This window comes from Podarcis cretensis (genome assembly GCF_951804945.1).
Source record: "Podarcis cretensis genome assembly, chromosome: 5".
NCBI classification, from domain to species: domain Eukaryota; kingdom Metazoa; phylum Chordata; class Lepidosauria; order Squamata; family Lacertidae; genus Podarcis; species Podarcis cretensis.
The window spans coordinates 7527967-7553426 of record NC_137174.1 but is presented as its reverse complement, the minus strand read 5'-3'; the positions used below and the strand labels follow the sequence as shown (position 1 = coordinate 7553426).

General features: G+C 43.5%; 1 protein-coding gene across 2 annotated transcripts in view; it reads left to right on the top strand.

Annotated features, from left to right (window-relative positions):
- The first annotated feature begins 23665 nt into the window (after nucleotides 1-23665).
- The window catches only part of NTF3 (neurotrophin 3), a 62830-nt gene continuing 61035 nt past the window's right edge, over nucleotides 23666-25460 (top strand). The window contains exon 1 of one of the 2 annotated variants that reach the window (XM_079975481.1): nucleotides 23666-24234. Coding sequence is in view for 1 of the 2 variants with exons in the window: in XM_079975478.1 (XP_079831604.1) it covers nucleotides 24218-24238 (21 nt within the window). In the remaining variant the exon portion in view is untranslated. Of the gene's footprint in view, nucleotides 24239-25460 lie in introns of both variants that reach the window. The other variant, XM_079975478.1, reaches the window with a different exon arrangement.

The following is a 25460-nucleotide window of genomic DNA, read 5'->3' as shown; positions in this document are numbered from 1 at the left end:
TCCATAGAACCAGAGCTTTTTTTAGCTGGAACTTGTCAGAACTCAGTTCTGGCACCTCTTGGGTAGGTGCAATTGGCATTATAAGAGGACCTGTTCATGGTGAGTTCAGAACCTCTTTTTCTAGAAAAATAGCACTGCATAGAACAACGGATGGAATATTATAGGTGATAACAGTGATTGTTCCGATGCAATAATTTCCCCCCACTTTTGCCATACCTGCAGTGTGTGCTTCAAGCAAGGGTTTAAAAACCAAGCAATCCAATTTAATATTTCCTTCTTTAAATGGTATGGCTCAAAGATGCATAAGGTCTTCACTTGCACATTCCATTAGTTTGCCTAAATAATTGCAAAGGCATATGCTGTGTGCAGTTGAAAAAGCCCCATTTCTCCATTTTTAGATAGTTTCTACTGTGTGTGTGTGTGTGTGTGTGTGTGTGTGAGGTAAGTTAAACCTGGTGAGAGATTCATTTATACAGAGGCCAGGATAGGTATATTTTGCTCCATCTTTGTAAATCTTTTAAAATACTGTATTTTTTGCTCTATAAGACTCACTTTTTCCCTCCTAAAAAGTAAGGGGAAATGTGTGTGCGTCTTATGGAGCGAATGCAGGCTGCGCAGCAATCCCAGAAGCCAGAACAGCAAGAGGGATTGCTGCTTTCACTGCACAGCGATCCCTCTTGCTGTTCTGGCTTTTGAAATTCAGAATTTTTTTTTCTTGTTTTCCTCCTCCAAAAACTAGGTGCGTCTTGTGGTCTGGTGCGTCTTATATAGCGAACAATACGGTACTCTTTAAAAAATGGTTTGTAATGAAGTTTTTTAAAAAACTTTTTATTTTTTTAGAGGACCACATCCAAATATTTATATTTTGGGATGTGAATTGTAAAAGAACAGTAGAATGTATTTTAAAACGAGAAAAGAAAATCACATGGTGCAGCCCTTCCAGAGCTGGACCACGTCAAAGTACCACTGGGAGACAGATTAGGAGAGTATTCCATGTTAAAAAGATGCAGCACACAGGAAAACAGCATAATCAGGAAAACATTCAGACTTCTGTGACCTAAATCTGCATTCTAACGATTGCATCCATATTATGTGAATTTTCTGAGAATGTCGGTTGGCTTTAAAAAGACATTTAAAAGGACTCTAGGAATATACTAAAAAGTAGAGAGATCACCTTGCCAACAAAGGTCTGTATAGTAAAAGCTATGGTTTTCCCAGTAGTGATGTATGGAAGTGAAAGCTGAACCATAAAGAAGGCTGATCGCCGAATAATTGATGCTTTTGAATTCTGGTGCTGGAGGAGACAATTGAGAGTCCCATGGACTGCAAGAAGATCAAACCTCTCCATTCTGAAGGAAATCAGCCCTGAGTGCTCACTGGAAGGACAGATCCTGAAGCTGAGGCTCCAATACTTTGGCCACCTCATGAGAAGAGAAGACTCCCTGGAAAAGACCCTGATGTTGGGAAAGATTGAGGGCACAAGAAGAAGGGGATGACAGAGGACGAGATGGTTGGACAGTGTTCTCGAAGCTACAAACATGAGTTTGACCAAACTGCAGGAGGCAGTGGAAGACAGGAGTGCCTGGCGTGCTCTGGTCTATGGGGTCACAAAAAGTCGGACATGACTAAACGACTAAACAACAACAACAACAGGAATATACTAGCATAGTAATACCCAAGCTGTGTGTTGTGGGAGAACTGCCAGCGTACTGCAAGAAACAGACTAACTCACTGAAGTGTTCCTGTGAGTGCAAAGTACAGGCACACCTCATTTTATTGTGCTTCGCAGATATTGCTCCTCACAAGGAGCCCGGCTGCTTGCAAGGGAAGAAAGCCCCTCGCTGCCCCTGCCTCTCTTCTGGCCATGGGAGTGGATCTGGCTAGGGCTGCAGCCGAGTACAGTACCGTGTAAATATAACTTTTATATATGCGCTGGGAAACAAGACAAATAATTAAATAATGGTTGTGATATTCGCTTTACTGCAGCAGCCTGGAACTGAACCAGCAATATCTCCAAGGTAGGCCTGTACAGTGGTACCTCTGGATACGAACAGGATCCGTTCCGGAGCCCCGTTCGCATCCAGAAGCAAATGTAACTAGCGACGGCACGTCTGCACACGCGTCGCTTTTCGCCGCTTCTGCGCATGCGCGTGACGTCATTTTGAGCATCTGCGCATGCGCAAGTGGCAAAACCTGGAAGTAACGCGCTCCGTTACTTCCAGGTTGCTGCGGAGCACAACTCGAACGCGCTCAAACTGAAGCGCATTCAACCCGAGGTATGACTGTACTTGCACGCAGAGAAGAAGGTATCAGGCAATTACAGTGGTACCTCGGGTCGCATACGCTTCAGGTTACAGACTCCGCTAACCCAGAAATAGTACCTCAGGTTAAGAACTTTGCTTCAGGATGAGAACAGAAATCGTGCTCTGGCGGCGCGGCGGCAGCAGGAGGCCCCATTAGCTAAAGTGATGCTTCAGGTTAAGAACAGTTTCAGGTTAAGAATGGACCTCTGGAACGAATTAAGTACTTAACCTGAGGTACCACTGTATACCACATCTCTGCTTCGGGTCTGATGGGATGTTTCAGTTACTCTTAATGCAGAGGTGCAGCAAAAATTTCCACCACATTGAGAAGATGTATATTTTAAAACATTCTGCATTTCTTCGCGGGTCTCTGCATTGGGCTTGCCTTTCTTCGGTCGGGAGGGAAACTCAGAAAAGTGACTCGCACTGAAATCCAGGGAGTCCGCTCCACTATGTGTGGGTAATTCTTATTGTCACACTCAAAGTAAACATTTTTTTATTTTTTATCCAAATAATATTTATTATTTTCAGTAAATAAACATAGTAAAGAAAGAAAAGATTAACAATAATAAAGACAAACAAAAAAGAAAGAAAAAGAAAAAAAGAACAAAGATACATACAACATATTACCACTTAATTAATTAAAATTAAGTACCATCCATCTTCATAAACGTGGGACGCAGGTGGCGCTGTGGGTTAAAGCCTCAGCGCCTAGGGCTTGCCGATTGAAAGGTCGGCGGTTCGAATCCCTGCGGCGGGGTGCGCTCCCGCTGCTCGGTCCCAGCGCCTGCCAACCTAGCAGTTCGAAAGCACCTCCGGGTGCAAGTAGATAAATAGGGACCGCTTACCAGCAGGAAGGTAAACGGCGTTTCCGTGTGCGGCTCTGGCTCTGGCTCTGGCTCTGGCTCTGGCCAGAGCAGCGATGTCACGCTGGCCACGTGACCCGGAAGTGTCTCCGGACAGCGCTGGCCCCTGGCCTCTTAAGTGAGATGGGCGCACAACCCCAGAGTCTGTCAAGACTGGCCCGTACGGGCAGGGGTACCTTTACCTTTACCTATCTTCATAAACATAGTATTTGACTTCCTCGAATCTCTTCCATCCAAATTTCTTAGTAATTATATGTAGCAGTTTCCAATATCAGTTTTTCAAAAGACCATATCACAGTCCTAATCATATTACATGACTTTCCTTATCGTACATGTTCTCATTTATAAATTTAATTCCATTTTAATCCTAGGCCTAATTGTTTCTTTCAAGTGATAACATATCTTTAATATTACAATATTTATTCAAGTAGTCTTTAAATTTCTTCCAGTCTTCTTGATGTTCCTCTTCTTTCTGGTCCCTGTGAGATCAGCCAGCTCCACACATTCCATCATCTTCATCTGCCATTCTTCTACCATTGGTAGTTCTTGTGTTTTCCATTTTTTGGCTAATAAAATCCTTGCAGCAGTACCTTTTTTAGGTATGAAGTGGGCCTCTAATTTTAATCCATTAAAAATAAAATGGCAGCTTTACCTGCCGGAAGCTTGGGAGCCTCTGGGCTAAAGCGTTTCTGAAGTGTCTCAGGTCTGACAACGCGAACAGGTTAATGCTAAAATATTGATCACGACACAACACATGGCTTGGAATTAAGGATTCTTCTTCTGAGTATTTGTCTGTATTAATTAGGCCAAATGGGCAAAGAGAGGAGTTTGCTTTGCCAAGCCCTTCTTTCTAGCAATCCTAAAGCAACAGCAGGAAACTGTCTCAACAGAACGATGGCTGCCTTCCATCCGGGGTCACATTCTTCTCTTCCTCTGGGACCAAACTGAGGCCTCCTGCTGCTACTGTTTCACTGACCCCCTAATACTGAGAACTAGTGTTGCCTGTTTTGTGCATGACATCAGTTGACACAAGGGAGCTGCGGAGAAATTATCAAATTTGGCTTCTTGTGCAAAATGGAATAGGGAAATAAGGAAGTTGAAACATCTTGCAATTCTTTAGCTGTATCTAATCCCTGGGTTTTTTTTCTAATGGGATTATGTTTAACTTCCGCTGTTAAATTCTGATGGCCCTTAGAGTAATTCAAGCTAAAAATCCAAAACGCAACCATTGCTTTACATATTCAGTTCAGGGGAAATTGACATGGTCGTATTTGCTATCACCTTAGCGACCACAGCTAAGAAAGGTAAAGGGACTCCTGACCATCAGGTCCAGTCGTGACCGACTCTGGGGTTGCGCGCTCATCTCGCTCTATAGGCTGGGAGCCGGCGCTTGTCCGCAGACAGCTTCCGGGTCACGTAGCCAGCGTGACTAAGCCGCTTCTGGCGAGCCAGAGCAACACACGGAAACACCGTTTACCTTCCCGCCAGAAAGCGGTTCCTATTTATCTACTTGCACTTTGCGGCGCTTTCGAACTGCTAGGTTGACAGGAGCTGGGACCGAACAACGGGAGCTCACCCCGTCGCGGGGATTCGAACCGCCGACCTTCTGATCGGCAAGTCCTAGGCTCCATGGTTTAACCCACAGCACCACCCGCGTCCCCAGTGACCACAGCTAGATGGTTCAAATAGATTGATTATCAGCACCAGATGAATTCTTTTTAATTGATAGATTTATAGCTGGCTTTTTAAGAGGCATACCCTGGTAAAGTTACAAACATTACACAGGGATAAAAACAAAAGAAAAATGTAAACTTTTCAATCTCTCAAAAAAATTAAAGTCAAATTATCATATTTGTGAGCATCCTTTCTCCCTAACACATATGAAGATGTGAAGCTCTCTAGCTTCACATGATTATTTTTTAGTTTCAATGGGTGATCAAAGCATTTTTAAAGCAAATATATGCTGTGTGTTTACATGTGAAAAAGGGATTTGAACAGTTTTCAGCCCAAAGCAATAGGAAAGGTTATAACACCCACCCCAATAGCTATATTTGAAGGGCAGTTTATAACTGCATCATGTTTGTGTGCAATGCTGAAACAAATAAGCTGCCTTGTCTATTCCAGACACCTTTCTTAGGCAACTGGTATCTGTTTACACGTAGTCTTACAAATGAAGCAAAACAATTATATTAATATAATGCATATTAATATGCATATTATTTGCATATTGTATATTGTATTATGCATATTGTCTTATTTATATGATGTTAGCCACTATGAGCCTGGCTTTGGCTGGGGAGAGCGGGATACAAATAAAATTTATTATTATTATTATTAAAGGGGATTTTCTTCCTGGTGGGATATTTGAAATTTCTTTCTGCTTGGATTACACACTCCTGCCATCATATCCATCCATATCATTATATTATCATTATATTAATATTATATTATTCAAAGTATTATTGTTGCTGTTGTTGTTAAATATATATATATGTTCATTCATATGATCCACGTAACTTGTGGAGCATAATCTCATCTACAGGTTATATCAATTTCACTCTAGTTTTCGCATGTCTTCTCCTAAAGTCTGTGGAGTAGATCTGTTCTAATAGCTGAAGGGCCAGTTCACACACGCCTGGGATTTTAGGTTGCACTCTTGCCATATCCCATCACATTTGGAACCATTAATGTGAACTCCGCTCCAGCGGGAAGGTAAACAGCGTTTCCATGCGCTGCTCTGGTTCACCAGAAGCGGCTTAGTCATGCTGGCCACATGACCCGGAAGCTGTACGCCGGCTCCCTTGGCCAATAAAGCGAGATGAGCGCCGCAACCCCAAAGTCGGCCACGACTGGACCTAATGGTCAGGGGTCCCTTTACCTGAGGAGAATATCTGTAGCAAGAGGAAGGAGCCTCACAGCTTAGAATAGGAAGAGGGTCTGGAGAAAGTATATAGACCAGGCATAGGCAAACCTGGCCCTCCAGATGTTTTGGGACTACAACTCCCATCATCCCTGACCACTGGTCCTGTTAGCTAGGGATGATGGGAGTTGTAGTCCCAAAACATCTGGAGGGCCAGGTTTGCCTATACCTGGTTTAAAACAAACCAAAGGGTTTTCCTTGGAATAGTTACACTTTTAAGTTATAACTAAGCAGATACTGTAGTTCAGGCATAGGCAATCTCGGCCCTCCATATGTTTTGGGACTACAACTCCCATCATCAACCCTAGTTAACAGGACCAGTGGTCAGGGATGATGGGAATTGTAGTCTCAAAACATATGGAGGGCCGAGTTTGCTTGTGCCTGCTGTAGTTTGTTCGTTTGTTTTAAAAGTCATCAGCAGACTTGATGATGGCAGTTTGAATAAAATCTATGTTTCGGTTAAGTTTGTATTATATGAATAGGTTGTGTTTGCACTGAATAGACGTCAATCCAGGGAGCTGCAAAACCCATAGTAAACAGTCCATGACTAGGAGTTAACTGGAGGGCTGAGTCTGAGCCGGGAAAGGTAGAAGCTGTTAGGATAAAGTCTACCTGGGTCTCATTCCAGTCAAGAGGGGAGAGTTTTTCTGGGAAAAGACTCCCAAGCCAGTAACAAGGGCTGAGGTGATCCCTTGGGTCTGTAACTGGAATATCTCAGGGGTGGGACTGCTAAGGGAGAGGGTAACTGATGAAAAGTGCCCCTTGCTCATGAACCAAACTAATAAACACTAAAGGAACCGGTGCTCTGATTTAAAAAAAAAGAATTCATGTGAAACATCTGCCATAACTCAGCAAAAGGACCTAGAGAGAAGTGGCAGAAACTGAATTGTAGTAGTTTGTTTTTATTTATTTATTTATTTATTTATTTATTTATTTATTATTTGTTTTATTAACATATAAAACACATACATATACATTTACACAATACACGTACACAACACACTACCTAATTTTCATGACATAAAACATACCTACATTACTCTATATAATACCTACCTATACTATACATATCAACATACCTACACACCTACCCCACACAGACACCCACTAAGTGACTTGACTTCCCGCCGTTCTTGTTACGCTACTTTATTTTTCCAACTAGCTTAAATGCATTTCATTATTTCTTTAATCTCTTCTTTTATCTTAACTTTACTCTTCTTTCACTCTAATCATTTTCTGGATTCACTCAGTATTTGTCAGAAATTCTACTTTTTCCACATAATTTTTGATGTATTCCTTAAAGATAGCCCACTCCTTATTCACTTTTTGTACCATATCTCCTCTTATCCTCCCTGTTAGTTTGGCAATGTGGAAGTATTCCATTATTTTAGATAACCAGTCTGTTTTAGTTAGGGCGCTGCTGCTTTTCCAAATTTTGGCAATCCATAACCTTGCCGCCGTAGTTGCATACATAAATATTGGTCTGACCGTAACTAAGTGAAAGGAGCTAGAGAAGGGACAGAAACTGAAGTGTAGTGGCTGATTCCTGAGTAACTGAAGTTTAAGGAAAGCTGTGCTGTACATACAGTGGTGCCTCGCAAGACGAAATTAATCCGTTCCGTGAGGCTCTTTGTATAGCGGTTTTTTCGTCTTGCGAAGCAAGCCCATTGACAGCTTAGCGAATTAGCGCTATTAGCGGTTTAGCGGCTTTTAGCGGATCAGCTGATAAGCGGCTTAGGGCATAGGAAAGGGGGGGGGAAGGGAAAAAACCCCACAGGAACTCGCAAGACATTTTCGTCTTGCGAAGCAAGCCCATAGGGAAATTCGTTTTGCGAAGCGCCTCCAAAACGGAAAACCCTTTCGTCTAGCGGGTTTTCCGTCTTGCGAGGCGTTCGTCTTGCAGGGCACCACTGTACTACTGTGTTTAAGCCCATGACCTCTTTATATTTGGTTTAAGTAATAAGTTAACTTCTACCTGAAAGAACGTACCTCCTGACCCAACATTGTTTTACCAACTTCTTTTTGTAAATAAAACCTTTACTGTTCAATTCCTGCCTGAGACTCCCTGAATCAAAGTTTCCCTCACACATGACCCCCACAAGATAGACTGTGGTAAATTGTGGGTATTCCTTTAACTGGCGCAACATGAGGTGGATCCGCTATATCAATTTCACTCTAGTTTTCGCATGTCTTCTCCTAAAGTCTGTGCGCCTGCCAACCTAGCAGTTCGAAAGCACCTCCGGGTGCAAGTAGATAAATAGGGACCGCTTACCAGCGGGAAGGTAAACGGCGTTTCCGTGTGCGGCTCTGGCTCGCCAGAGCAGCGATGTCACGCTGGCCACGTGACCCGGAAGTGTCTCCGGACAGCGCTGGCCCCCGGCCTCTTAAGTGAGATGGGCGCACAACCCCAGAGTCTGTCAAGACTGGCCCGTACGGGCAGGGGTACCTTTACCTTTACCTTTAGCGGGGTGAGTCAGCTGCACCCACCTTGGATAGTTGCCCAAAAGGGAATGCTGCCCTCAGGCTGAAAAGGTTCCTCACCCTGATACAAAGCCATTCAGGACTTATTGATGAGGCTTTATAGATGATCTGCGTTTTCTGCTTATGGCATATCAAGTTCCAGCTTTCAGGGTCCTTTTGCTGGAGCACGTATCCTCAAAAACAAGTTCAGGTTTAGTCTCCCATGGCCCCTTCTCTGAGGAGTGATGCAAGTGATCCACTATGTCCCATTGCATTTAGCATGCCTATCAATTGGGTGGCGCAAATAGTGCTGTGGTCTCAACCACTGAGCCTCTTGGGCTTGCCGATCAGAAGGTCGGCGGTTCGAATCCCTGCAATGGGGTGAGCTCCCATTGCTCGGTCCCAGCTCCTGCCAACCTAGCAGTCTGAAAGCACGCCAGTGCAAGTAGATAAATAGGTACAGCTCCGTCGGGAAGGTAAATGGCATTTCCGTGCGCTGCTCTGGTTCGCCAGAAGTGGCTTAGTCATGCTGGCCACATAACCTGGAAGCTGTACACCAACTCCCTCAGCCAGTAAAGCGAGATGAGCGCTGCAACCCCAGAGTCGTCCGCGACTGGACTTAATGATCATGGATCCCTTTACCTTTACCTTTATCTATTGGGGTATTAGTTTGTAGCAGACAAGGCTGGAAGCACTGGCATTTCATGAGAAAAAACGGATTCACATTCGCAACTTCAGGCTACAATCCTATACACATACATTGAACTCATATGGGCTTTCTTCTGAGTAGACATCTATATATGTTAACAGCTGTGACTACTTTGCTACAATGCATTTCAAAATAAGAGAGGGAAAGCCAGCTTTGTTTCCTGTTAACGGGAAAAAGAAAATCCCAAAATAACTATTATGGAAAGTCCATTCAATTAAGACAGCTGTGTGTGCATCAGAGGACCAATACTATTTTCTACCGTTATTTGTTACAAATGTTCATGACTCATGTGCTGGGCTTTGCTACTTGTCAGCTATGCATCACTATCTTATGCTTGTTGTTTTTAATACCCTGCAGAACACCACAGCCCCTTCCCATTCCTCCATAAGATGCTAACCTCAGTTACTATTCTGTTCTTCATTATGCTGGATAATGAAATTAATTTCTCTTTCTTTCTTTCTTTCTTTCTTTCTTTCTTTCTTTCTTTCTTTCTTCTTTCTTTCTTTCTTTTCCCATTCTTTATGATCACACTTTCATCCAGGGATGTCAAATAACTTACAAAAATAAAATAAAAATCATTCAGTCGAAAATCTAACAATGCCATGCATCAAAATAATCCTCCTATTAGTTATACATAACAATATATACTGTCAGGGAACTGACATCGGAGTCAGAGGTGGAGGCAAGGCTCTCGAGCGATGCAGGAGAGGGGCCCAGCAGGGAGAGAGGAAGCCCATCAGCTGGGGAAGGAAATCAGCGCAACGCCAGTAGAGAAGGGGGGCAGATGGGGGATTCGGAGAGGAGGCTCCAAGACTCTTCGCCCGAAACTAGTGGGGAGAGCACGGACACACCTCTGCCCACTCCTTCCCTGCGCAGAAGATTTCCGCGCAGGGAGAGTAGGAGGAGACTTGGCGTCAAACAACTTCTTTGCTGGAAGAGATTCAAGAAACGCCCACTGACGGATTCTGCGAGCGACTGAACGGCCACGGAGTGAAGGGCTGTCAGCCGAGGCAAGGTTAACCAGGCAATCTAGCCAGCAGCGACGGTAACTTACGCACAAGCAACCCCTTATAACCATTACATATACTTTTGTCCCTACTCATTTATCCTTCCCCCTTCCTCCCTCCTCTTTAACCACTCCCCTCAAAACCTGTTCTCTCTTCAGATCTTTAACCATGTGCACAGATTATTCATTCTAATTTTGATGCTTGGCTTGGCTTCCCCCCGCGCTATCCAGTTCCTATAACTTGTCCATTTATTCAAAATCTTTTGACATTTGTTTTCCCATGTATCTTCCGCCATTACCTGTTCAAATATATCAGATTGTATATATTCAAAAACATAGTCATTCCATTTTTCCATTGTCCATTTTTCCTTTCCTTTCCATCCTAATGCAATAGCAAGCATACCAGCTAAGATCATAATTTTATACCAATCTTGCTCTTTTCTTTCTATTTTACTATTCCCCAGTATTCCTGAGATAAGCATTTCTCTATTGACTTCTATCTTAACCTGAAATACATCAGAGATAACCTTTATAATCTTTTGCCAACATTCCTTTACACAAATACACTCCCACCACATATGTGCATATACCCCTAACTCTTGACCACAATGCCAACACTTAGGGCTCAGGATAAAGAAATTAAATAAGCTCACCCAACATGCTCAAAACCAGGGGAAACAGTTCCAGGGTATAGAGAAGGGTGAAGCAGTGCATTGTTAAATATGAAAATCTGGCAGAAGATACCTATGAACAGTATCAATGTGAGATTTTGTAGAATCCTTGGTAGCGAGTTGTGACATATGTGGAAGACACTTTGAGGATAAAGTTTTTTTTAAATAAGTTTTTATTCAAAATTAAAACAAAACATATTACCCAGAAATATCATCCTTATCCCCCCCATTTTTCCTCCCTCCCCCTCCCTCCCCCCACAGAACCCACCCACCCCCACCCCCCGACTTCTCTCAGTCCCAGTCTTTGATTTCTCTAAAAATGCTGTTTTCTGCATGTTACACAGTTGTATAGATCCTCAAACTATTTAGCTGATTATTATCAATAAAAAGTTTGTGAATGTTTATTCAAAACCAGCCAAGGAGTCCAGTTCGCTTTGTTGCGTCTTCAAATACTTTGTAAAGGGTTTGCATTCATCTTTAAAATCACATTTATCCTTGTCCCGTAGCTTGTATATCAGTTTTGCCAGTTCTGCATAGTCCATCAATTTTTCTTGCCATGATTCTTTAGTTGGGGTTTCTTCAGTCTTCCAACCTTGTGCTTTTAAAACTCTCGCGGCCGTTGTCGCATACGTGAAGATGTTTTTGATGTCATGATTTGGGCTCCGTAGTTAGTCCATGGAATCAGTGTCAGCTCCCTGGGTTCCACAAAATTCCCCATGAAGGGGCCTGGCACCATTTCAGCACCAGGGCCATGCATTGCGGAATGGCAGCTACAGCCTTGGGCGTCCACGGTTGCGGAGCCAAGCTGGCACTTCTGCAAGGAGTCCAGCTTTGTTGATTTTGTGTGACTTGTGTTCTTCACTTTTGCCTGTCATGACTTAAATCTAGTGAGGAAGGGAAATTGGTTGGGTGCAGGATGGCCCCAGATTTCTTTAAAGGAATTATAAAATTGAAGAAACATAACCTGGACAACCATAATCTTAACAACCATAGATCTATTGCCAATAGATCTGGGCTAGATATTCAAAAGAGTGTTGGTCAGGCCATGGTCAACTCCACTTTTAAGGAGGAAACAGATTTTGATCAAGTTGCAGGCTTGGTTTTGGGGCCAAAGCTGCCCAGGGAGCCCTGTGGGAAGGCTTTTGATGAAAGAGAGACGGGAAGATGTGAGCCTGCTGATTCTAGTGGACCTCTCAACAGCTTTCAGTACCATTAACCACCATATTCCCTTGAATATGCACTCTGATGGAGATGTGGGAGGCAAGACTTAGAGGGTCAGCTTCAGAAGGTGATGCTGCGGGCTACTGCTGGACTGTAATCCAGTAACAGCCTGGATGAGAGTGAACAAACTTGACATTCAAGCCAGACCAGCTGGGAATACAATTGGTGGGTGATTCAATCAACTGGTGCCATAACCCCTAACCCTGGAAACCATGGTGTGCAACAGAGGACCCTTATGAGGTTCAAGCCTCTTCCCCAGGGGCACAACCATTGGTTCAGAGGATCCAGCCCTACCACCACCCTCAGATTTGGAGGATGAGTCCTTCCACCTCCTCAGCCTTGCAGAAATCCCACATTGCAAAATCATGTGAAAACCATTTAATAACCCAGCTAGCTCTTCCAGAGAGGTGAAGCTGGAGTCAACCAACTATGGGTCTCATCAGCCTCTGTGCAGCTTCAGTTGGCTTTACTTGGAGCTGTCCAAGGTCTTGTTTTTCCTGACCTCTGCCTAAGGCAGCCTCTGATTGGACTTGCCTTGATTTGCCTTCACTTGCCATGACTTGACTGTGTTCCCTGTGACCTGGCTGTATGTGCCTTGCCTTGCCTTGCTTTCACAGGACAAAACCTGCTTCTCCTGAGCCTCAGCTGTCCAAAGTTGAGTGGTATTCAACTTGTTATGAAAGGGCCAAATGGAGGGTCCAAGTGGCTCCTGTAGCTTAAAGTGCCCTTTTGCATGCAGCTTTTGCTGATACGCCAGCTCCCTCGGCTAATAAAGCGAGATGAGCACCGCAACCCCAGAGTCGGCCATGACTCGACCTAATGGCCAGGGGTCCCTTTACCTTTGCTGATGGGACGCAGGTGGCGCTGTGGGTTAAACCACAGAGCCTAGGACTTGCCGTTCAGAAGGTCGGCGGTTCGAATCCCTGCGACGGGGTGAGCTCCTGCTGCTCGGTCCCTGCTCCTGCCAACCTAGCAGTTTGAAAGCATGTCAAAGTGCAGTTAGATAAATAGGTACCGCTCCGGCGGGAAGGTAAACGGCATTTCCGTGCACTGCTCTGGTTCGTCAGAAGTAGCTTAGTCATGCTGGCCACATGACCCGGAAGCTGTACACCGGCTCCCTCGGCCAATAAAGCGAGATAAGCGCCGCAACCCCAGAGTTGTCCGCGACTGGACCTAACGGTCAGGGGTCCCTTTACCTTTACCTTTGCTGATACACCAGCTGTGCCCATACCTGGGTGGTGATTGCTTGGCCTTAGTTGTCTGTGGCACTTAGCATATGGCAATGTATTGTCCATGCAACTGCTTTTAAGGTGGTCTGGACAACAGATGTACCAAAACAGAAATGAATAATTAACTGGGGCCATTTCTGGGCACAATTTGAAAATGTTGGTTTTAACCTTTAATGCCTGTAATGTCTGGGAGCCAGTTTTCCAAAAATATTGCTTTCTCCCGTATATACTCTAGTGTCCCAACCAAGTGTAGTAAGGAAATTGAAAGTTGCATGCTGCATATCGTTGTTTTTGTTGATGCATTTAATTATTTTTTGTTGGTGTTGTTTAGTCGTTTAGTTGTGTTGGACTCTTCGTGACCCCATGGACCAGAGCACGCCAGGCCCTCCTGTCTTCCACTGCCTCCCGCAGTTTGGTCAGACTCATGTTTGTAGCTTCGAGAACACTATCCAACCATCTTGTCCTCTGTCATCGCCTTCTCCTTGTGCCCTCCATCTTTCCCAGCATCAGGGTCTTTTCCAGGGAGTCTTCTCTTCTCATGAGGTGGCCAAAGTATTGGAGCCTCAGCTTCAGGATCTGTCCTTCCAGTGAGCACTCAGGGCTGATTTCCTTCAGAATGGAGAGGCTTGATCTTCTTGCAGTCCATGGGACTCTCAAGAGTCTCCTCCAGCACCATCATTCAAAAGCATCAATTCTTTGGCAATCAGCCTTCTTTATGGTCCAGCTCTCACTTCCGTACATCACTCCTGGGAAAACCATAGCTTTAACTATACGGACCTCTGCTTTTTAAGATGCTGTCTAGGTTTGTCATTGCTTCTCTCCCAAGAAGCAGGCCTCTTTTAATTTTGTGGCTGCTGTCACCATCTGCAGTGATCATGGAGCCCAAGAAAGTAAAATTATTTAATATTTAATTATTAGCTTGCATTAATAACCTGTTCCCTGTAATCCACTCAGTGGTCAAACGTGGCCTGCAGGGGGACAGGCAGTTAATGATCTGGCCCGCCAGCTGCCTTCTGCCCCACACAGTATTCAGTATTCAACATGTATCTCTCTTTGGCTGAAACTAGATATGACACCAGCCGCCTTTGGCATTCAAAACACATGATTGTGCGAGGCAGGAGAGAGGGACTGCATACATTCAAATGTAAGGTTCCACCTTAAAGGTAAAGGTAAAGGTACCCCTGCCCGTACGGGCCAGTCTTGACAGACTCTGGGGTTGTGCGCCCATCTCACTTAAGAGGCCAGGGGCCAGCGCTGTCCGGAGACACTTCCGGGTCACGTGGCCAGCGTGACATCGCTGCTCTGGCGAGCCAGAGCCGCACACGGAAACGCCGTTTACCTTCCCGCTGGTAAGCGGTCCCTATTTATCTACTTGCACCCGGAGGTGCTTTCGAACTGCTAGGTTGGCAGGCGCTGGGACCGAGCAGCGGGAGCGCACCCCGCCGCAGGGATTCGAACCGCCGACCTTTCGATCGGCAAGTCCTAGGCGCTGAGGCTTTAACCCACAGCGCCACCTGCGTCCCATAGGTTCCACCTTAGGCAGGAATAACCTGCTGCAAAAATATAAGATGGGGGACACCTGGCTTTCCAGTAGTACATATGAAAAGGATCGAGGGATCTTAGTGGACCACAAGTTTAACATGAGTCAATGGTGTGATGCAGCAGCCAAAAAAGCTAATGCTATTCTAGGCTGCATCAACAGAAGTATAGTGTTCGGATCAAGGGAAGTAATAGCACTGCTCTATTCTGCCTTGGTCAGACCTCATTTGGAGTACTACATCCAGTTCTGGGCACCACAATTTAAGGACTGTCTCGCCAGAGTGGTGCATGCTCTAGTTATCTCCTGCTTGGACTACTGCAATGCGCTCTACGTGGGGCTACCTTTGAAGGTGACCTGGAAACTGCAATTAATCCAGAATGCGGCAGCTAGACTGGTGACTGGGAGTGACCGCCGAGACCATATAACACCAGTCCTGAAAGATCTTCATTGGCTCCCAATATGTTTCCGAGCACAATTCGAAGTGTTGGTGCTGACCTTTAAAGCCCTAAATGGCCTCTGTCCTGTATACCTGAAGGAGCATCTCCACCCCCATCGTTCAGCCCAGACACTGAGATCCAGCACCAAGGGCCTCCTAGCGGTTCCCTCATTGCGAGAAGTGAGGTTACAGGGAACCAGACAGAGGGCCTTCTCGGTAGTGGCGCCCACCCTGTGGAAACCCTCCCATCAGATGTTAATGAGAAGAGCAACCATATGACATTTAGAAGACATCTGAAGGCAGCCCTATTTAGCGAAGCTTTTAATGTCTGATGCTGTATTGTTTTTGATATTTGGTTGGAAGCCGCCTAGAGTGGCTGGGGAGACCCAGTCAGATGGGTGGAGTATAAATAAATAAATAAATAAATAAATAAATAAATAAATAAATAAATAAAATTATTATTATTATTATTAGGATGTTGACAAGCTGGAACATGTACAGAGGAGGGCAACCAAAATGATCAAAGGTCTGGAAACAAAGCCTTATGAGGAACGGTTGAAGGGGCTGGGTATGTTTAGCTTGGAAAGAGGAGACTGAGAGGAGATATGATCTCCATCTTGAAATATCTGAAGGGCTGTCACATGAAGATGGAGCAAGTTTATTTTCTCCTGCTCTGGAGAGTAGGACTTGAACCCATGGCTTCAAGTTACGTGAAAGGAGATTCTGACTAAGAAGAATGAATGAATCTTTCCAGTAGCACCTTAAAGACCAACTAAGTTAGTTCTTGGTATGAGCTTTCGTGTGCATGCACACTTCTTCAGATACGCTGAAACAGAAGTCACCAGACCCTTCTATATAGTGAGAAGGTGGGGAGGGGTATTACTCAGAAGGGTGGTGGGATTGGGTGATTGGTAGATAGCTGTGATGAGCCTGTTGACGACTCTTAATGACTGCAATAGGTCTTACAGGAAAAAGCAAGGGGTGAGAAGGTGAAAAATGGCTTTGTCATGTATAACGAGATAAGAATCCAATGGCTTTGTTCAGACCAGGTCTCTCCATGGTTTTAAGTTTGGCAATAAGTTGCAATTCAGCAGCTTCTCTTTCCAGTCTATTTCTGAAATTCCTTTGTAATAGAACAGCTACTTTGAGATCTTGTATAGAATGTCCTGGGAGATTGAAGTGTTCTCCTACTGGTTTCTCTGTCTTGTGGTTTCCTGTAAGACCTATTGCAGTCGTTAAGAGTTGTCAACAGGCTCATCACAGCTATCTGCCAATCACCCAATCCCACCACCCTTCTGAGTAATACCCCTCCCCACCTTCTCACTATATAGAAGGGTCTGGTGACTTCTGTTTCAGTGTATCTGAAGAAGTGTGCATGCACACGAAAGCTCATACCAAGAACTAACTTAGTTGGTCTTTAAGGTGCTACTGGAAGGAATTTTTTTATTTTGTTTTGACTATGGCAGACCAACACGGCTACCTATCTGTAACTGGAACCAAGAACTAACTTAGTTGGTCTTTAAGGTGCTACTGAAAGGAATTTTTTTATTTTGTTTTGACTATGGCAGACCAACACGGCTACCTATCTGTGAATGAATCTTTATTTGCATCAGCCATTGGCCAAAGCAATAAAACAACAATACGATATACAAAGAATAGAAATAAAAAGTCAATTATATAAAATAAATTTTAAGGTTTTGACTCAATAGCCAAATAATGGAACTTATTCTGATTGCCCCAGCTAAAAGCCTTGCAAGATTCTGACAAGATTCTGGCTAGTGATCCATGTGACGGTCACCTCCAGACTTGACTACTGTAATTTGCTCTACGCGGGGCTGCCCTTGAAGCTGTCCCAGAAACTCCAGCGGGTGCAGAATGCTGCAGCGAGGCTCCTCACAGGGTCCCTGCCATGGGAGCATATTCACCCAGTGCTTTTCCAGCTGCACTGGCTCCCGGTGGAGTACAGGGTCAGATTTAAGATGCTGCTTTTGACCTTTAAAGCCCTTCACGGCCTAGGACCCTCGTACCTCCGGGACCGCCTCTCCTGGTATGCCCCACGGAGGACCTTAAGGTCCATAAATAGCAACACCCTAGAGGTCCCGGGCCCTAAGGAAGTTAGATTAGCCTCAACCAGAGCCAGGGCCTTTTCAACTCTGGCTCCGGCCTGGTGGAACGCTCTGTCTCATGAGACCAGGGCCCTGCGGGATCTGATTTCTTTCCACAGGGCCTGCAAGACAGAGTTGTTCCACCTGGCCTTTGGCTTGGAGTCAATTTGATTCCCTCCCCCTCTTTCTTTTTTCCTTTCTCCTCCTGTGATGAGGCTGCATTTTAATGTTTCAATGTTGTATTTTAATCTTGTTTTTAAGTTGTATTCATTCAACTTGTTTTTATTATTGCTTGTTAGCCTCCCTGAGCCCAGCCTTGACTGGGGAGGGCGGGGTATAAATAAAAATTATTATTATTATTATTATTATTATTATTATTATTATTAAACATCAGGAAGAACTTTCTGACAGTAAGAGCTGTTTGACAGTGGCACAGACTCCCACAAGAGGTGGTGGGCTCTCCTTACTTGGAGTTTTTTAAGGAGAGGTTGGGTGGCCACCTGTCATGTGTGATCTAGTTGAGATTCCTGCACTGCACAATTTTAGGATTCACCCTGCAGCAGCCACTTCCCAAGGCTGCCTACACATCTGGGTTGTCCCTATGAGCTAGAGCTCTGAGCGCTGAGGGGAGGGCCAGCCTAGGCATGTTGGTCGGCTGCCCTGCTGCAGGATTGGGGACGGGCTGCCATGAGGTGAGCAAGCATGGCCTGCTCTCCTGCCCTCATGTGAGAATTCTTGCAATTTTGGTTTTTTTTTAATGATATTTTATTAAGTTTTATCAAAGAAAAAGGTTACATCAAGAAAAACACAAAGTATATAAACATACAAAAAACATCAGAATACAGTAAAACAAACAGTTAGTTAACACATGAGAAAAGAAAAAAAGAAAAAATTAAAACACTAAAAGAAAATTCAATAATTTAAAAAAGAAAATCCCTCTCTTTAATTTCTTACCATTCATAAACCTATTTTCTTGACTTCCTCGCACCCCCCTTTCTTGTATTCCAATTTGAAATTAATTAGCAAATTCCTTCTTATTAATTTTATCCTTAATTATCTTTCTTCTCATATTGTTTGTTCCTAATTTTCATCTAATATCTATCCCTTCTTTCATATTTATATTTTACCTTTTTTACTAGAACCCATTCATTTCATTTCAATGTCATCAACATTCAAAAAATTTACAATGTTTTTGTAAGTAGATTTTAAATTTCTTCCAATCTTCTTCCAACAACTCTTCTCCCTGATCTCGTATTCTGCCCGTCATTTCTGCCATTTCCATATAGTCCATTACTTGCATCTGCCATTCTTCCAAGGTGGGTAAGTCCTGTGTCTTCCAATGCTTTGCGATGAATATTCTTGCAGCTGCTGTAGCATACATAAAGAAAGTTCTACCCTTCTTTGACACCAATTGGCCGACCATGCCCAGGAGAAAGGCCTCTGGTTTCTTCAGAAAGGTATATTTAAATACCTTTTTCATTTCATTGTAAATCATTTCCCAGAAAGCCTTGATCCTTGGGCACGTCCACCAAAGGTGAAAGAATGTACCTTCAGTTTCTTTACATTTCCAACATTTATTGTCGGGCAAGTGATAGATTTTTGCAAGCTTGACTGGAGTCATGTACCACCTGTACATCATTTTCATAATATTCTCTCTTAAGGCATTACATGCCGTAAATTTAACCCCAGTGGTCCACAACTGTTCCCAGTCAGCAAACATAATATTATGTCCAACATCTTGTGCCCATTTTATCATAGCAGATTTTACCATTTCATCCTCAGTATTCCATTTCAACAGCAAGTTATACATTCTTGATAATATCTTACCATTGGGTTCTAACAGTTCTGTTTCTAATTTTGATTTTTCCACCTGGAAGCCAATTTTTCTATCTGAATTGTAGGCCTCTCTTACTTGGAAGTAGTGTAACCAATCCCGCACCTTATCTTTAAGTTTCTCATAGCTCTGCAATTTCAATTTATCACCCTCCTGTTCCAAAATTTCCCAATATTTTGGCCAGTTAGTCTCCATATTGAGTTTTTTCAGAGCTTTTGCTTCCATAGGTGATAGCCACCTTGGGGTTCTGTTCTCCAAAAAGTCTTTATATTTAATCCAGACATTAAGCAGTGCTTTTAATTCTTGCAATTTTGAATGCCGAATAAAGCTACTCAGTTGTAACTTTCCTGCAGTGTTTTCCTATTTAAGCAAAAGGAGGTTTGGACCTTGTGAGTGGAGGAACAGCTAGGGTAGGAGTGAGAGAAAGCCAGTCTGCTGTAGCTGTTCTTGCTTGCCGTTTCCCCACACAAAACAGCACCCCTTCCCCCACCCTCTCAGTTGTTCTTCCACTCAAACCAGCGACTTTCTAAGGCTACTTTTGGAATCTGTTTGGGGTTCTTAAAAATAGCAACAAAACTGTGGGGAGAAAGATGCATGTAACAGCATGTCATGTCCAGTTTGGTCCTAACTCAAGCTCTTAAAAATCCCAGCATTCCATCCAGGGATCAGATTCTTTTTGAGATTAAAAACTGGCAACCATAAATACGCATCCCCAACAGAGGTAAAACTGCAGCGAAACTGTTTTTCCATATAATAACTTTAAACAGCTGGAAGAGCAGCGCATGGGCATGTTCTTGGCACCTGTAAGAATGTAGAAAGATGCCCCACACTGAGTCAGGCCATTTATCCAACTGGTTCATGGACAGGTCTGTAGAGCACGAGACTCTAAATCTCAGGGTTGTGGGGCTCAAGCCCCACATTGGGCAAAAGATTCCTGCGTTGCAGGGGTTGGACTAGATGACCCTCATGGTCCCTTCCAACTCTATGATTCTGTCTCCACTGATTAGCAATCGCTTTCCAGGGTTTCAGAGAGTGGCCTCTCCAGCTATACAGTGGTACCTCGGGTTACATACGCTTCAGGTTACATACGCTTCAGGTTACACACTCCGCTAACCCAGAAATAATGCTTCAGGTTAAGAACTTTGTTCAGGATAAGAACATAAATCATGCTCCGGCAGAGGGAGGCCCCATTAGCTAAAGTGGTGCTTCAGGTTAAGAACAGTTTCAGGTTAAGTATAGACCTCTGGAACAAATTAGGTACTTAACCCAAGGTACCACTGTAATTCGTTCTGGAGGTCCGTACTTAACCTGAAACTGTCTTAACCTGAAGCACCACTTTAGCTAATGGGGTCTCCTGCTGCTGCCACACCACCGGAGCACAATTTCTGGTCTCATCCTGAAGCAAAGTTCTTAACCTGAAGCGCTATTTCTGGGTTAGCAGAGTCTGTAACCTGAAGTGTATGTAACCTGAAGTGTATGTAACCTGAGGTACCACTGTATCTGCCCCACATCCCTTCCCCTGCAGCTACAGCTCTTTTTGTTGTCATTCCCCAGTAAACCTATTTTTAGCCGGTTACCTGTAAATGATCTTGGAGAATGGCTTACGTTCCTGGGAAACTCTGTCTGCTGAGTAAATGAACTTTGTCTAACTAACTTCCTGGTAGGAGATAAATTCATACATACACCACTTCTTCTAACATGGAGATTAATTGTTGTGCCAGGAAAATAAGTGGCCTAATTTTCTTGCTGCTTGGAATTGGGATCCTCAGCTCTTTGAATCATATGATATTTTTAGGCCCATTGATAAACTTGCTCTTTCCGCTGTATGCACTTTTCAAGACAGGAAAAGCAGCTATCTCCTAACAGGGACTGAGACTGAGTGAGCAGGGAGAACTCAGAGTTTTTACCAGTCTTCAGGGGTTGAAGTGGCAGACACAACTGAGGATCTCAGATTTGGATTATTCTTGAATGCAAGTGCCAAACACCTCAAATCTATTTCCTATGCAGAATGTAGCTAATTTGGGATTTGAGGGGATGTATCCACCCCTACTGAGTTAAAGTAGTGGAAAGTTCAGACCCTGTATTTGTTTTCAGTACTAAGATTCCACACTGCAACGAATGCAGGAAAACATCCCTGAACAAATGCAGAGCACATTTGCCTCACCACTAAATAATCACAAAAAAAGGATAAGAAAGATCTCTTAGGTTAGAGGATTAGAGTTCCTAGACAGACTTGACCCAGGTATATCTTCAACTAAAAATTAACCATGGAATGTGGTTAGATACCTTCATGGAGCAATTATCCCTGGTTAATATTCAAAGGTTCATCGTTAACTTACTATTTTTCATTTTTTACTTTTAAGTTTCTGCAATGGTTTCTATTTCTTCTGTCAGTGTTTGAGAGCCATCCTTCAAACGGATTATGATTGAAGAGCCAAAAAACTGTTCCTGAACTATTCTCTGCTCCTCTCCTCTCCTTCCCCAATCAGTCACAATCATCACACTTTTCTTCTGTTTGTTCATCATTCAGCAGCCCCCTTCTCATGAAAGAATTTCCATTGCAGCTGTGTATGTTTTGCCTGCTTGTCTGTATCAGTGCCAACCGCCATGGAAACACAACAGACTTGTTTAACTTGTACTCATAACATGCTCACAACACCCAGATCCTTCCCCACTTTTCAGTTTCTATGCAATATTTCAACCACAAAGCGGTGCTATTGTGAAAGCTAACAATTACCAAAAAGAGAATTGTGATTGTTCTTGTAAGCATCAGGGCTACATATATAAACCCAAATAGTTTCATTCTAGCCAACCATTCACCACCTCAACACTTCAGACACCTAGTGTTACATTGCGACATTGCCACATCACATTATTTCAACAACTTTTAATTACCAATTAATTTAAATACTTGGTGGTGTCCATTTTCCTAACCTCAAATTCTCACTATCTGATCCTCTGTCATTTGGAAACCATGCTGTTTAGATTTCCAGTTGGTTCCATATCAGGGGGAATCTCTGGCAACTGCCCTCAAGATTTACAGTATATTTATACTATTTCTCCTGTATGTCCTCGTCTTAAGCCATAGGAATATATATATAGGATACACAATCCTATATATATCCAAATATAGGATACACAATCAGATGACAGTGTATCAAAATCAATAGCTATAACAGAAGATGTGGAAGGTATTTCTTACAATTCACTATCCAGGGAAAAATTGAAATGCAAACAAAAGCCCACTAAGTTTCAGGGCAAGAGGAATGGAGGGATGGTGAGTTTTTGTCGTTTTCCTAAAGCAACTCCCCACCTGCACCGAGTACCCCAAATCCCCCAACTCTTATCTGCCTTCAGAAGGGGAAAGATGAACACTGCTTTGTACATCAGTTTCATGGTCACTGGAGGCTAGGTCACCTATTATGAGGAGTTGTGGGCAAGTATTGACCTCACTGCAGCAGCGCCAAGAGGGGCACTTTACTCTCCCTCCCACCAGAAGTCAACGACAACTATTCAATTTTATGGGTGAATTTGAAACAGGTGCATCTAGGGACTCCATGTGTGAAAGCAATGATTCTTCAACATCAACTTTGTTGGACTGGTCATGCTGTGCGGATGCCTGATTATCATCTTCCAAAGCAGCTACTCTATTCTGAACTTAAAAATGGAAAGCGTAATGCTGGTGACAACAAAAGAGGTTTAAAGACTGCCTCGAGGCAAATCTTTAAAAATGTAGTATAAACACCGACAACTGGGAAACACTGGCCTGCGAGCGCTCCAGTTGGAGAACAGCCTTTCCCAGAGGCGTCATGGACTTTGAAGAAAACTTGAACTCAGAACGCAAGGGAGAAACGTGCTAAGAGGAAGGTATGCTTGGCAAATCCACACCGTGATCAACTCCCACCCAGAAACCAATGTCCCCACTGTGGAAAGATGTGTGGGTCCATAATTTGGCCTCCACAGTCACTTACAGACTCATGGTTAAATCCGTGTTTATGGAAGACAATCTTATTCGGCTACGAGTGTTCACCAAAGAAGAAGAAGAAGCATGCTAAACAAACAGCCTGCCCTTAGGTACCCAAACAGTGGAGTCTGCTCCTATCTGTAGATCCCTGTCCTGGCAACCCCCCCCCCCCATTCTTGCAATTGATTTTTTCACCATCTTATTAAAATGTTGGTCTTGCTTCAAGTATTTCTGCAGCTTTCAAAATGCTGTAGACCCACACCTTTCAAAACTGTTTGTAAAACAAAATAAAATAAAAGATTCCTAGTGAGAGGAACTTTTGGGAGGAACCCGAGCCGAGGAAACAGGAAACACGGGTTGTCTCCCTTTTGCAGAGTTGTGAAGAGAGACCCTGCCTCCCCCACCCCACCCAGGGATGCATATTTGGCAAGATTAGGTGTTGCGTCTCAAATTACAAGGCGTTGATCGCAGGAGGCCACAGGCACCAGTGGAGAATGGCAGGAACCTTTCCAGTTGCGAACAATGCAAGTTGCTGGGAGCCAGCCTCTCTGCAGGCTCACTGATTTGGGGGCTTCTCTTTACTGCCTTTCCTTATGCTTGGACTGAGAGTGCACTGGCGGCCACAGTTTCCCAGGCTGTTTGGCTGTCCATATTTCTCAGGACAAGAGCTGCTTTTAATTCTAGCATTTTTTTTTGCAGGAGTTTAAATGCAGGAGTGAGCTGCTGCGAGCATTACATTTTTGCTCCAAGCGAACCATTTTTTTAATTAAAAAGTTGTTATTAATATTATTATTATTATGACTACATTCTGGATGGAAGATGCAAAGTGTTGAGTGGATAAATTTCCGTACAGACTGGAGGATAAGCAGAGAACGACAGAAGAATAAGTTTACTTAAGAAGCATCAGCGAAGGAAGATTTCCTCCTCCGTGAAAGTCAACACAAGCGGTGAAAATGATGATGATGATGAGGCAGGTACAATGTGTAAAAATATGGAGCGTAAACATTAATTCATTAATAGGGGAATATATATATATATATATACTAGATATATGTATGATTTATTATATGTGTGTGCAATTTCTGATTGATATATGAATTATATTCAGTGTGTGTTTTGCAAAGTCTCAAAGATGGTGATTGTCAGAGTGTGATCTTCATTTTCAAAGGACATTTGTCACACCTTGGGCTACAGAAATGAGAAATAACTCTTGTGACAGAGTCATTTCTGACACTGGGCATCCTAAAACCTTAAGAATGAACATTCACCTCTTTGATATCCATATGAGGGTGGGTGCTGAGAAGCTGGGGCTGCACATGAAGCAGACCGAACTGATATAATGCTCAGCAGTAGAATGAGCTATGGGGTCATACTACAGATTTGGGGTGGCATTTTCAAATGTTCCCTATATAAAAAATTTCCCTGACAATAGAAAACTGGCATAAAGCTTTTAGCCCAGATGTCTGCCTGCTGTGCTGGTGTTTGTTTCCATGGTGTTTGTAGCATAGGGAAACAATAATAATAATAATAAAGTCCTCCATCTGAACTGGTGGAGTCCTTTTTACCATCTCATAATCCCCTGCATGTGCAGATGTGAACAACCACCTAAGCGAAACTATTTTAAGCCTGTTGCTTATGAAAAGTGCAAAAGTATAGGCAAGGAAATTACACGGAAGGGTGGACAGGAAAGATCTACCGACGGTTTGCTTAGACAATATATTATTGCAATAACCATAGCACTCTCAGTGTACTTGAAAGGGTAGAGATAAGACAAAAAGACTGCTCTCTATCATGAGGCGTCTACAATCTAAATGGTAAAGAAATGGATAAAAGTTTTTCATGGAAGAAGGAAGGAAAGTATGCTGATCCACATTATTCTGTAAGGATGCAAACTGCACAAACTTTCTGTAGCATCAACATTTGGGTGGGAAAGTTTGCTCAGAACAAATCGTCCTCTGTGACCTCAAAGATGTTGGTTGCAACTTGCTCTTCACGTTCTATTTTAATCTGGCTGAGGAAAGAGCACACACACACACACTCATACCCGATGATTTAAGCATGTATAAATTTAGAGGGAGAATTAAAGAGGCATGCAAGCTAAAATTATCATCTCCATTCTTAGTGAGCTAGTGAGATAAATTCAAGGAAAAATGAGGCGGCAAAGTGGCCTTTGCTATTGATGCTGAGGAATTCACT